This window comes from Pseudopipra pipra, chromosome W, assembly GCF_036250125.1.
Source record: "Pseudopipra pipra isolate bDixPip1 chromosome W, bDixPip1.hap1, whole genome shotgun sequence".
In the NCBI taxonomy this organism is placed as follows: Eukaryota; Metazoa; Chordata; class Aves; order Passeriformes; family Pipridae; genus Pseudopipra; species Pseudopipra pipra.
Genome location: NC_087580.1, coordinates 19,517,776 through 19,530,251, shown reverse-complemented (window position 1 = coordinate 19,530,251; position 12,476 = coordinate 19,517,776). Strand labels below are relative to the sequence as shown.

Sequence of the window (12,476 nt, the reverse complement as noted above, 5' to 3'; positions counted from 1 at the left end):
ACTTTCCTTTCTGCCTTCCTTTCTCTCAGTTTATTGCTGATCATGCCATCCCATGGAATGGAATATCCCTTGGGTCAGTCCAGCCCAGCCGTCCCAGCCATGTCCCCTGTGAAACACTTGCCCAGCAGAGCCCATTGGGTGGGGGTGGTTGCAGAGACGCTCCCTGTGGGGCCAGCACTGCCCAGGGACAGCCAAAGCCTTGGGCTGGGACCAACAGCGCTGCAGCCACGAGCACCAACCCAGCAGGACAGGGGCTGCTCTGGGCAAAGGGAACTGCAGCCCAGCCACAGCCAGGGCAGGGCTGCTCAGGGGGCTCTGCCAGCCTCTGGTATTCTGGGACTCAATGAAGCTTTTCCTTGGAGAGCTCTTTGAAGGCCCAAGTGAGAGAGAGGCAGAAGTGCAGCTGTCAAATGCAGCAGGATAAACACAGCAGTTCCTGTGAGGAACATTTCTGCCCTCAATCTGGGGAAGGGCCTGTGAGGTCCCTTCTCTCTGCAGGAGCTGATGGCTCAGCCCGTGACTCAGGGCTGGGCCAGGGGCTCTCCAGCTGCCCCTGCCCTGGCCTGTGACAGCCCAGCACAAGGCCCCTGGCTGGCACAGGCCCTGGGAGATCCCCTGTGCCTGAGGGCCTGGGCTCCCTCCAGCAACGGGGCTTCTCTTTGGGCTGCCCCGTCCCTCGTGCTGAGCGCAGGATGGGACAGCAGCAGGCACAGCTGGGCCCTGTCTGTGCCCGCAGCTGAAAGGAGCAGCCTGGGCACAGCACGGGGAGGCTGCTGCTGGCAGGGCACAGCAAAGGGCCCGGGCAGGCTGGGCACTGGCACCCCCTTGTCCTTCCCTCAGCGTCACCCCCCCAAGGCAGTGCCCCCGGCAGAGCCCTGAGCCAGGCGGGAGGGACAGGATCTGCCTTCCCCGGGCTGGGGGTCAGGGCTGGGCCTTTCTGCTGCCTCCAACCAAGCCAGGCTGTGCTCAACATCTCAGCTGCCTGCACAGAGCCTTTGCCTCCCTGCACTCACGGCCCCCAAGGATCTGCTGGAGAGTCCCTGGGGAGGCTTTGTCAGGAATGGCCCTTGGGGGGCTCCTGAAGGCTTCAAGGGACTGCAGGGTTTTCCAAGGCCTTTGGCTTTTGCTTTGGAATCTCGCAGAAGTTTGTGCAACCCTGACCTCCAGTTCTCTGCTCTAATGAGTCCCTGAAGAGGCTTGGTCAGGAAGGGCCCTCAATGGGGCTCGTTAATGCTTGAAGGGACTAAAGGTTTATTCAGGTCCTTTGCCTTTCCTTTTGACTCTGAGTCTAGGAGAGGTTTGATCAATCATGGTCTCCAATTCTCTGCTTTAATTAGTCCCTGGAGAGGCTTTGTCAGTAGGTCCTCCAGGGTTTTTAAGGAGCTTTGGGATTTCCTTTGGAAACTGAGCCTTTGAGAGCTTTGTGCAATCATGGCCTCCAATCCTCTCCTCCAACCAGTCCATGAGGAGCCTGTCTTGGGAATGGCCCTCAGTGGGATCCATTAATGCTCTGAGATACTTTGGGTTCTCCTTCTGACTTTCACTTCTGGACAGGTTTGTGCAATCTCCCCTCAGTACCTGAGGTTCAAGGACTCAGCACCAAAAGCCCCCCGGGGCTCATTCAGACAAAGCAAGTCCTAACAAACCACGGCCCTTCCTGGGATTTTCCTCCAGTCTAGACAGTACATTAGGAATGTTGTCCCAGGAATCAGGGGACCATTGTGACACTGCAGGGCCCCAGGGAACTCTTTTGCCTGCGACGAGGGTCAGCACAAGAGACACCGACACCAACTTTGGAGAACAAGTGTGTAATTTTCCTGCAGTGCAGAGCAGCAAAGAATGACAAAAGGCTGAGCTCAGTAACGCACCTCATCGTTCCTACCAAGAGTGCCTGGAGTGAGTAGAAAAGCTCCCTGCTCAGTTGCCCTCATCTGTTCCCCTCAGCCAGGCCCGCCCGGCAGCGGGGGAGCCCCGGTCGCAGCCAAGGGTTGGAGAACCCCTCCCGGGCCCGGGAAATCCCACCCAGGGCGTCCACTCGTAGGGGAGGGCTCCATCTGTGCTGGGAGGGGGTCCAGCTTTTCTGGCCTTGCAGAAACAAGCTCACAGAGCTACGAGTGTGCAAAACCATCTGGCTCCCTTCTCCTCCTGGGTTCCACCCACAGCCTGGCCAGGGCTTAAGGGGAAAACCCAGGCAGTCAACCTGCCCCATCTGCTGCCAAACAAGGCCACACATCCACTGCCAGGGCCTTGACCACTCTCTAAACACAGGAAGATAAAGATCACATTTTGCTCACAATCAGACATAAGATTTGATTAAGGAACACATTCAAATATCATTCACTAATGAGCTGAGACTCACAGATCTCACTAAGAAGCACATTTATTTTGTTCAGGGGCAGGTACACGGGGAGTCTTTCCACACTGCATCTTTGACCAACAAACATACACAGTTTTAGCTAAGGAGCAAATACAGGGATAAACAGACTGTTAGGTTGGAAGGTTCATCTAGAGCTCAGCTTTGGCTCAGGGCCTGTTGTTCAGCCTCAGCACTTCAGTGACAGCCACACAGGGCTTTACACGACACACACAGTTTCCAGATTCATTAGATATTCTCCCTTACTTAAGACATAGATGTTACTTTACTTTACACAGTCACCCCCCCTATTGCAAGTCCTTAGTTGGTCCTTTGGGGTCTCCTTCAGGGTTCTCTGGGGGGATTGCGGACAATCCCATTTCCAGTGTCCATCTTTCTTACAGGATGCACAGGGACTGCTCCCAAGTCTCCTGGGGGGATGTTTGAAGCAGGCTGCCCATGCTCTCGTCCTCTTCCTCTCCCCGGGGCACCATTTCCTCAGGGATTTCTTCCAGAACTGCAACTGCAACCTCCAACAATGTCCCCAAATTAGACTGATCTTGTCCCTCAGCTTGATTTTCCTTTCCCGGCTCACACCAAGGGCTCTGAGGGTGCTGCATTCACACCACAATCTTTCTGCCCTTTCACAGGTTCTGCAAAGGGAAAAACACAGCACCAGACATAACCTCCTTCCACTTCTGTTCCCCTTCTCAAACAGCATCAACTGCAACAATGGATTCTAATTCAGTGTTCCAGAACAGCCACCCATTGATTCCAACACTCCATTAAATTCTCCCTGGGAGCTGTTCCTCCGGGGGGGCCGCCAATCTTCATCCAATATTGCAAAATGCAACCAAGGGGGGACTTCTTCCAAATTCCCCCTTCAGATTGCCCACTTCCCAGCTCTAAACAGTAGACCCAAAATGTTACAATACAGAAACAAATACAAGTACAGAACAATAGTGATCCATAAAACAAAGCCAGAGACCAAATTCCAGAATACCAAAGGACCCACCCAAAGGGCTCGAAGATCCACAGGTCTCAGATGAGCAGGATTCCCAAAATACCAAAGAACCCCCCAGTGCGCTGAAAGATCCATACGTTTGACATGGGCAGGATTCCCCAAAAGAATGCCTTGTTATCCACTGGGATCTTACCTGTGTCCCAGACTGGGCTGGGGATCTGTGCTCTTCTGCAGCAAAGTCCTGGTGCTGGCGTGAAGATCCAGAGATCCCTCGGATCCGCGGGAGATCAGGCAGAGGTGTCCTGTCTGGGGGCCAAAAATGATACCCAAAAGCTGCTGAGATACAGCTCGAGCAAGCTGAAAACTAAACTGTCATTTGGGGTCATCCCAGATCGATTGGATTTCAGCAATTACTCAACACAGGTGCCACCTCCTCCAGCCAAGCCCAGGAGATCAACCTCCTCAGCAGCTGCAAGAGCGGGATGTTCATGTGCCTGCTGCCATCTCCCCAAAGCCATTATCCCACTGCTGCTGACAAGATGGGCAAGAGGAGCATCTACCTCCCAAGATCTGCTGCCGCAAGAAGAGCGTGTCCCAAAGGATGTCCTCAGCCTTCTCAGAGGGGACGTCAGATCCTCTCCAGGGATGGTCCCAGCCCTTCCCAACCCGGACTGGGCACCAGCTCCAACTCTTCCCTGGAAAACAAACAACAAATTCATGAACAGAGATTACAAACCAAAAATGGAAACAAGAAAAAAAGGTAAAATGTTAACCTTCTGTCAGGGTTCTGAGGAAGGCCCAAGCCCTGCAGGCCAAAGGAAAACCCCCCCTCCTCCAGCTGAGGAAAACCCAGGCCTTCTCCCTGCCCTGCTGCACTGGCCCAAAGAAAGGCTCCTAAGCCAAGGCAGCCCAAGCCTTTCCTGGCCTGCAGCCCAAAGCAGCTGGTGTTCTGCAGCCCCGCCTTTGCTCCCCCCACGGGGGTTTGTTTTTGGCAGGCTGGCTGCCCCTGCCCCAGCCCCGCCCAGCAAAGGGGCAGTGGCAGAGGCTGGGGGCAGAGCCGGGCTCCCATTTCACACCCAGCCCAGAGCACCCGCCCGCCCTCCTGCCAAGAAGCAGCTTGGCAGCCGGCTGAAGAATTCCTCAGGTTCCCCATCAGCAAAGGGGGAACCTTCGGTGCCCAGCCAGGCTGAGCAATGCCCGTGTCCGGGAGCACCCCCTGGGTGTGGACTCATCTGCAAACGGCGTGTGGAGCACGGCTTGGAGGAAGGGGCCAGAATCAAAGTCCATCCTCTTCAGCTCGCCGGCGTCCAGGTCAACTGAGAGCTTGTCATCCCTGACATCGTCCTCGATGTCTCCAGCAGCAGGCCCACCCGGCACAGCTTCTCCAGAGGCCCCTTCTCCTTCCCTGGGGGCCAGACCAGGCTGTCAGCGTTCTGCCGAGGGCCCAGCTGTCTGTGAAGCGGGACGAGCAAAACCAGGTTGGATGGTGGCCACCAGCACTTGGGAGACCGGGTCTGCAGCCCAGCTCCAGCACAAACAGGGGCGTGTTCCCGTGGGATGACCCCCCCCCAGTGCTACAGGCTGACAAAAAAGTCTGGTTTCCTTTGCTTCTTATTGCCAAGAGATGTGTGGAGGTGTTACCTGCCAGGCCCCTGGATCAAAGGGAGCACGTGGATCTCTCCCGTCTTCTAGGGCCGGGGAATGTCCTGCACCCAAGGATGGCACAACAGGTCTTCCAGTGCTGGCCTGTCCGAGGGGCGGATGGACAAACACCACCTGATAAGGTGCTGGCAGCCTGGGGGGAAAATGGCCGGTCAGTTGGAGAAGGATCCTGTCCCCTCTGTCCCACTGTCCACGTGCCCAGGCTGTGCTGGCTGTGCTCAGAGCTGTGCCCAAACTTCTCCATCGATTCTCCCTTTTGGAGGAGAGCAGGATGGCAGGACACAGGCCACCTCCTCCAGCCACCCATGAGACACAAACAGCTTCAAGAGCGGCGTCCTCGTGAGCCCGCTGCCCTCTCCCAACACCGTTATTCCCCCCGTGCCACAAAGATTGGTATCCACCTGGAGAGACCCGTGCTGGGAACGGGAGCTGGTCCCAGATGGTGTTGGGGCCTTTGCGGAAAGGGTGCTTCCCGCAGACCATCTGGTAGAGCAGGATGCCCAGGGACCAGATGGTCGCCTCCTCGCCGTGGTAGCGCTTGAGGTAGATCCACTCTGGCGGGCTGTATGACAGTGTTCCTATGGAATACAGACGCAGTTCAGCAGGTGGATGCTGCCTGCTCCCAGAGCCTCACCCCAGCAGCCCTGGCAATGTGGGGCCTGCCCCAGTGGCACACGCTGTGACCCACTGCCTTCTCGCCGGCCCCTGACTCTTGGTTACAAACTCTGGGTTGGAGAAGAAGCCGCTGGTGTCCAAGAGGGCAGCGGAAGCCCTGGCAAGGCCCAACCATTTCATGCAAGGGAAAAACCCACCCAGTGGTGGGGAAAAGCCGTGCCTTCTCCCTGCCCCACTGCACTGCCCCCAACAATTCATCATAAGCCAAGGCAAACAAGGCGAGCGGAGCAGCCCAAGCCCTTCCTCGCCTGCACACCAAGCCAGCTGGTGCACAGTTCTGACCCCCTTCTCTGCTACCCTCACGGGGGTTTTGGTCAGGCTGGCTCCCCCCTGCCCCAGACCCAGCCTGGGACAGGGTGGGTGGCACAGGCTGTCGCCAAGGCCGGGGCCTGTCTCACAGTAACCCCCAGCCCCATCCAAAAGCAACTTGGCTGAAGAACTAATCCTGTTCCCCCTCGGCCAAAGGGGCAATCTCCACTGCCACACCCGGGCATGGCCATGCGATGCCCGGCACCAGGAGCATCCCCCGGCTGTGGGCTCACCTGCAAACTGGGTGTAGACCGTGTCCTTAAGGAAGGTGCCACATCCAAAGTCGAGGAGCTTGGCCTCGCCGCTGGCCAGGTGGAGGAGGATGTTCTGGGGCTTGATGTCCCGGTGCAGGACGCCGCAGCTGGTGCAGTGCCGCACGGCCTGCAGCACCTGGCGGAACAGCCCCCACGCCATCTCCTCCGGCAGGAACCCCCACGCCCTCAGTAAGCGAGAGAGGTCCTGAGACGGCTCCGGATGCTCCATCACCAACAGGAACCCGTTGGGGAGCTCGAACCACTCCAGCAGCTGGATGACCCCAGGGAAGCCATTGGACACCTTGTCCAGCAGCACGATCTCCAGGGGGGCCCGGGTGCCGTCAGGCTGCGGGGGGACCACGGGGTCGTCAGTGGGGCTGATGCCGTGCCTGTCTGCCTGCTCCCCCTCGGCCAGCCCTGGATGCTCCCCGTCCCCCACCGAGCCCACGGCCACTCTCCCTCCAGGTGTCCCGGCGGCTTCCACCCTGCCGGGCCTCGGCTCGTCCCCGCCCGTCCCGCCCCGCTTTCTGCCGCTGGCCCCGCTCGCTCACCAGCTCGCCCCAGCGCCGGATGCCATCCCGGGACACGGCTTTGATGGCCACCTGCAAGCCGAGGGGAAGGGCGGATTGAGCTCGCCGCCCGTCCCGCCCTCCTCCTCCTCCTCCTCCTCCTCCTGCTGCACTCACCGGGGCTCCGTCCGCCAGGCAGGTCCCCGCGTAGACGCGGCCGAAGCCGCCGCTGCCCAGCAGCGAATGCAGCCGGTAGCGCTCGTGCAGCGGCTCCTTGGCCTTCGGTGCGGGCGAGACGTGGCCGTCAGCGTTGGGGCCGGGGCCCGGCACGGCCCCCGAGCGCCCCTCAAGCGGCCCGGGCCGGGCTTCCCCAGCCGCAGCGGGCAGCGGCGGCTCGCTGCCGGCGGCCGGGCTGGCGAGCGGCGGAGCTCTGGCCGGGGAAGCCGCCGAGGAGGCGGCAGCGGCCGCGGCGCCCGCGGCCCCCGCCGGCCCCGGCAGGCGCCGGGCTCGAGCCAGGCGGAGCCAAGGGGCGGCGAGGCCGAGCCCGTCCCACAGCCAGCCCCACAGGAGCGCCCAGCAGCGCCACAACCGGCGCGCCGGGAGCCGGGCGAGGGCGAGACCGCGCCGGGCCGCCCAGGGCCGGGGACGGGGCGGCCCCGCCCGGCACAGGGGAACGGCCGGGGCCATGGCCCGGGCCGGCAAGGGGAGGGGGGACCGGGAACGGGACAGGGACAGCGGGAGTGGGACACTGGCACAGGGACACCGGCAATGGGACACCGGCACAGGGACACTGGGACAGCGGGACACCGGGAGAGGGAGAGGAGGACGAAGAGCTCGAGCAAGGAGAGCCCGAACAAGAGTCAGAGCGAGAGCGCGTCGCTACAGTCGCTGCTGCTGCCGAAGCGCAGGGGCCGTTGGTCCGTTGGTCCGTTTGTCCGTTCCCCGTTGGCCCCCGCGAGCCCCGGGGGCAGCCCCGGCCGCTCCGCTCCCAACCAGCCCCGGCCGCAGTCACGGAGCTCCCCTTCCTCCCGCCCCCACGCCAAGACCACGGCCTTTTGGAGCTGCTTCACTTTAGTTCAACTTCTTGGCTGCCAAGTTTGCAACTTCCCGCCGCTGCTCGGACCCCATCCCGCCCGCTCGGCCCGCGCTGCTGTCGCTTCCTCCCAGGCCAGCCGGGCTCGGCACTTGCCCCTCAACTTTGGCAAGGGCTTTGCTCAGTGAGGAGCCCCGGCACGTCCGGCCAGCGCCAGGCAGAGCCAGCCCCGGGGGAGGGCAGAGCAGGACGATCGGCAGGGGAAATGCAGCCCTTTGGGGTCAGCGCTGCTCCCCGACCACACCAGGGCTGGTCCTGTTTTCCCGCCTGGTTTGAGGGAAAATCGGCGGCTGCAGAGAGGATCAAGCAGAAGAGAATTAGAAGACTCTTCTTGCTGCCCTTTGGATGCCAGTCCCTCCTAAGAAATGCAGGCTTAATTTGGAATGGACACGATGGAGCAGCTTTTTCAGCACCCAATACTTAACAGCTGCCTTTCAGGGGACAATGGGAAAAGAGGGAGAACGGGAGAAAAGGGGGGCTGGGACCTCCAAAGTGAGCGAGGAGGGGGCTGAGACTGTGAAACCGAGCAGGGCACGGGGAAGAAACACCCCCAAACCGAGCTGGGGGGGAGCTGGGGACGGTGGGGATGATGGGAAAGGGGTGGGAGAGGGGAGAAAAGGGGTGTTGGACAGTGGGCAGGGGGACAGAGGGCAGGGGGTTCCCACATGGGTCTCCCCTGTCCCCCATCACTTGAGCCCTGGAGCGGTTCCCTGGGGCTCTGGGAGGGGGCAGATCCGCCCTGGGAATGTCCACTGCTTCTGTAACCCTTTGTGTGCTTGCTCTGGTGACGATTGCCCACAGGTGCCCAACCCCCCTGTCCGTCCCTGGGGGGCTGATGGGGGGACTCCCCCACCCAGTAACTGGTGCTGCAGCAGCTGTGGGGCAGATGAGGGTGGGAAAGGGGGGTCCGGGGTGGCCCCCTGAGCTCCCAACCTGCTGGGGGGGCTGAGGGCTGCTGGGGGGGCACCCCCTGACCTGTGTCCCTGCACACCCAGGGCTGTTCCAGGTCCTGGGAAAAGCCGAGTGAACGGCCCCGACCGGGAGAGGTTCCTGCCCGGGTACATCTCCAACTGGGAGCAGCTCAGGCACTTCAGCAGAGATTTGGGCACCTGGGGGGGACACCCCGTGTGGGGAGACCCAGGCCAGGCACTGGAACAGCCAAGGGGAGTTCCTGGAGAACAGACAGGATCAGGGGGACATGAACTGCTGGCACAACTACGACAATGTGGCCCTGTTTGCCCGGCCTGGGAACCCTCATTTTTGGGGTAATCTCCCCCACATCCCACCAGAAACTCCAAATCCTCCCAAATATTCCCCTGGATCTCCAAATGACCCCAAATGCCAGTAAAATGGTGGGGCTTTAGATGTCTTTGTTGAATGTCTTTGTTTTAAATTCAACAAATCAGCTCTTCCCACTGAATTTCCCAGGTCAGTTTGTGACCCCATGGATGTTTCTCCCACTGTGTTCACCCAGGTGCCTGTGGGGAACCAGGAGGATGTGGAGACCACCAGCCAGGTGTCTTCCCAATGTGGGAAGACATCACTCCTCCAGTGGGTGATGGAGTTGGAGCAGCAGACAAAGCTCTTCCCACAGTCGAGGCACCTTTAGGGCTTCCCTTACTGGTGGGTCCGTTGGTGTGAGGTCAAGGCAGAGCTCTGGCTGAAGCTCTTCCCACACTCCCCACACTTGTAGGGCCTCTCCCCGCTGTGGATGTGCCGGTGCCTGACGAGGTGGGAGTTCTGGATGAAGCCCTTCCCACAGTGGGTGCAGAGGAAGGGCCTCTCCCCTGTGTGTGTCCTTTCATGCAGGAGGAGATTCCCGCTGGTCTGAAACCTCTTCTTGCATTCCAAGCTCTTGTAGGGCCGTTCTCCAGTGTGGGTGCGCTGGTGGCAGATCAGGTTGGAGCTGCAGATGAAGCTCTTCCCACATTCCCCACACATGTAGGGCCATTCCCCGCTGTGGGTGCGCTGGTGGCAGATCAGGTGGGAGCTCTGGCTGAAGCTCTTCCAACAGTCCAAGCACTTGGAGGGCTTTTTCCTGGTGTGAGGCTGCTCATGGACATCCAGGTCAGGGCTCTGGCTCAAGCCCTCGTCGCCTTCCCGGCACAGGGTGGGTCTTTCCTCCTCAGAGCACCCTGGGCTGGCTTTGGAGACCCTCCTCCTGGGGTACCTTCGTGGCTTTCCCTCCCCGCTGCCTTCCTGCGCCGTGGAGCCCTTCAAAACTGCCTCTCCCACCAGGCTCTGCCGGGGGGATTTGTCCTCCGGGCTCTCCGTCCTCAGCTCGGGGCCTGGGGCAGGAGGGAAGAAGGACAGGGAGGGGATTTGCCTCCGGCCCAGAGGGAAGGCCAAGGACATCCCCCCAACTCCGGCCCCGGCAGGACGGTGGCGGCAGCGGGGTTGTCCTGCAGCCGGGGGCGATGCTCAGCTGGGAGATACAGGACAAGACAGGGGGAAAAGGGGCACTGACTTCCTCCTCACCTGCCTGGGGGTCCTGGGGCATCTTCCTCTTCCTCGCAGCCTCCTCCTCCATCTGGCCAAGGTTTGGGAAGGAGAAATCCTGCTGTGTGGGGAAAAACAAAGTGTGAGTGCATTGGCTTGTGGGTTCCTCCTGCCCAAGGCCATCTCTAGATGTTACTGGGCGGCTTCTGGCCAAGAAAACCTCCAAACCACCAAGATTCAGCCCAAAACAACCCTCTCAGCAGTGGAGTTCCCCCTCGCTGGTCCATCCACTTTGGGGTTCTGGGGTCCCTGCTGTGTGGGCTGCTGGAGGTCTCACATGTATTGGGGAACCCCCTCTCCAGGGTTCCCGCCCTCTCTGGGCTGCCGGAGATCCCGGGAATCCCAGGGGTCCTTCCTTTATGGGCTCCTCACTTTGCCATTCTGGGGATCCCCCTTCTCTGGGCTGCTGGGGGTCCCGGGGGTCCCGGGGGCTCCCCTCTCCGGGGGCCCTTTTAGGGTGGTCGGGGGCTTTCGGGGTCCCAGGGTCCCTTCTCCCCTGACTCTCGCCTTCGGGGTGCTGGCGATCCCAAGGTGTCCAGCCCTCTCTCCAGGCTGCCGGGGGTCCCGGCTCCCCCCACCGCCCTCGCTGCTCCCCCCTCCTCTCCAGACTGCCGGGAGTTCCCCCTCTCCGGGCCCCCGTTTCAGATTCCAACCCCCGCCTGTCCCAGGGGTCCCCAAAGCCGGTGGGTTTGTCCCGTGTCCCCCCCACTCCCCGCCGGTATCCGGCGATCGCCACGTGGCTCCGGGGACCCAACATCCCCCTGCTCATCGTCGGGGCTGTGCCAGGAACCCACCCCGGGACCCCCAAAAAACACCTCCCGGGGATCCCCAATATCCCCCCAAGGGGCATTTGCGGCTCAGCTTTGGGATCCTGCAAGACCCAAACATCCCCCTGCAGCCCAAAAAAAATCCCAGAGTGCCTCAAGATATTTGGGGCGAGCTCCCCCTCCCCGGTCACCTGCGGGATGCGGGGGGCGATGCTCCCGGGACGCGGGGGCTGCGGATACAGCGGGCCGTGCATCCACGTGCGTTCTTTCTCCTCCTCCTCCTTCCCCTCCTTCCCCTCTCCCTCCTCCTCTCCCTCCCTCTCTTTCTCCTCCCCTCCTATTCCCACTCCTCCCATTCCCGTGGGAGCTGGGGCAGGTCGGGATGGGGCAGCGCTGGGCTCTTGGCCGCTCCCGCCCGCACTCGGCCCCCGCCGCAGCCGCCACGGCCGGGACGGCGCGGGGGGGCCCGGCCTGGGCACCCCCCACCTCCCCTTTGCCCAAATTCCCGTCCCGGGGGGCGCTGGGGCCGAGGGGGGACCCTGGGGGGGTCCGGGGAGCGCTGGGCGCTGCGGGTCTGGCCGGCAACTGATGAGTCATCAGCGCTGCGCGCTCGGATTGGCTGAGCACTGCTTTGGGGGTGGGGCTGCAGGAAAGGGGGTTCTTTGCAGGGGAAGACATTTGGAGCTGGAAGGACTCCAAAGCTGACTCTGTGTCTGAGGAGGAGTGCTAACAGGACCAAAGAACGTGGACCAAATTAGCCAGTTAAGGATAGACTACTAATTAGAGTCTTAATTAATGAAGAGAATTCATTAGTTCATTAATTGGGGTAAATTAGAAGCAATGAACATGAATTTGTTTGTTTGTTCAAATGTAGAAATGTGTGAAAAGTCTGGAAAGGGACAGGTGTGGCTGGAATGATTGGCTCCCTGTCTCTGGGAGCCAGAACAAAGCAGTGCCTGGCTCACCAACACTTCCCAGGGGCGTTGGAGGGTTTCATTTCTTCCCAACGCTTTTCAGGGACAATTCTTGGTGAGCCAGGTGGGACAATGCTGTCGACCCTCCAGGGATTCCAGGACCCTGAGGACTCCAGCGAGCAGTGAAAATATTCTTCTGGGAGATCTCAGTCCCTGGATCTGGTGAATTCAAAGCAAGATCCCTGGAATTTTATTAAGGCATTGCTGAGCATAGAAAAGGTATACCTAAGCATCCTAGAAATGGAGCTCTAGAACAGAATAGAATAGAATTGGGTTGTGAAAGTGATGCTAGAACTGTAAAAGAAGGAGTGTGATATTTGGCTTATGAGAAGAAATCCCTACTGACTGAGGGAAAGGGGTGGGTTCCAGGCCCCAGGTGTGGTTCAGGGGGTGGGTTCCAGGCCCCAGGTGTGGGTC

The 12,476-nt window shown here is 60.5% G+C and overlaps 2 protein-coding genes and 1 long non-coding RNA gene across 3 annotated transcripts; all 3 read right to left on the bottom strand.

Annotated features, from left to right (window-relative positions):
* Positions 1-2,362: 2,362 nt before the first annotated feature.
* LOC135404365 (uncharacterized) lies at positions 2,363-3,856 on the bottom strand. Its single transcript, XR_010425631.1, has 2 exons — positions 3,511-3,856; positions 2,363-3,006 (listed from the first exon to the last, which is right to left on the bottom strand). It is a non-coding gene; the product is annotated as an uncharacterized LOC135404365 (long non-coding RNA).
* A 1,753-nt stretch (positions 3,857-5,609) lies between these two features.
* On the bottom strand, positions 5,610-7,495 carry LOC135404904 (uncharacterized). Its single transcript, XM_064639632.1, has 2 exons — positions 6,828-7,495; positions 5,610-6,763 (listed from the first exon to the last, which is right to left on the bottom strand). Exons 1-2 carry the CDS (start codon positions 7,411-7,413, stop codon positions 5,610-5,612), a joined length of 1,740 nt encoding a protein of 579 aa, XP_064495702.1. The 5' UTR covers positions 7,414-7,495.
* Positions 7,496-9,081: 1,586 nt separating this feature from the next.
* On the bottom strand, positions 9,082-10,758 carry LOC135404364 (zinc finger protein 239-like). Its single transcript, XM_064639086.1, has 2 exons — positions 10,298-10,758; positions 9,082-10,107 (listed from the first exon to the last, which is right to left on the bottom strand). The coding sequence occupies exons 1-2, from the start codon at positions 10,347-10,349 to the stop codon at positions 9,437-9,439; spliced, it is 723 nt and encodes a 240-aa protein (XP_064495156.1). The 5' UTR covers positions 10,350-10,758; the 3' UTR covers positions 9,082-9,436.
* Between the last annotated feature and the right edge of the window lie 1,718 nt (positions 10,759-12,476).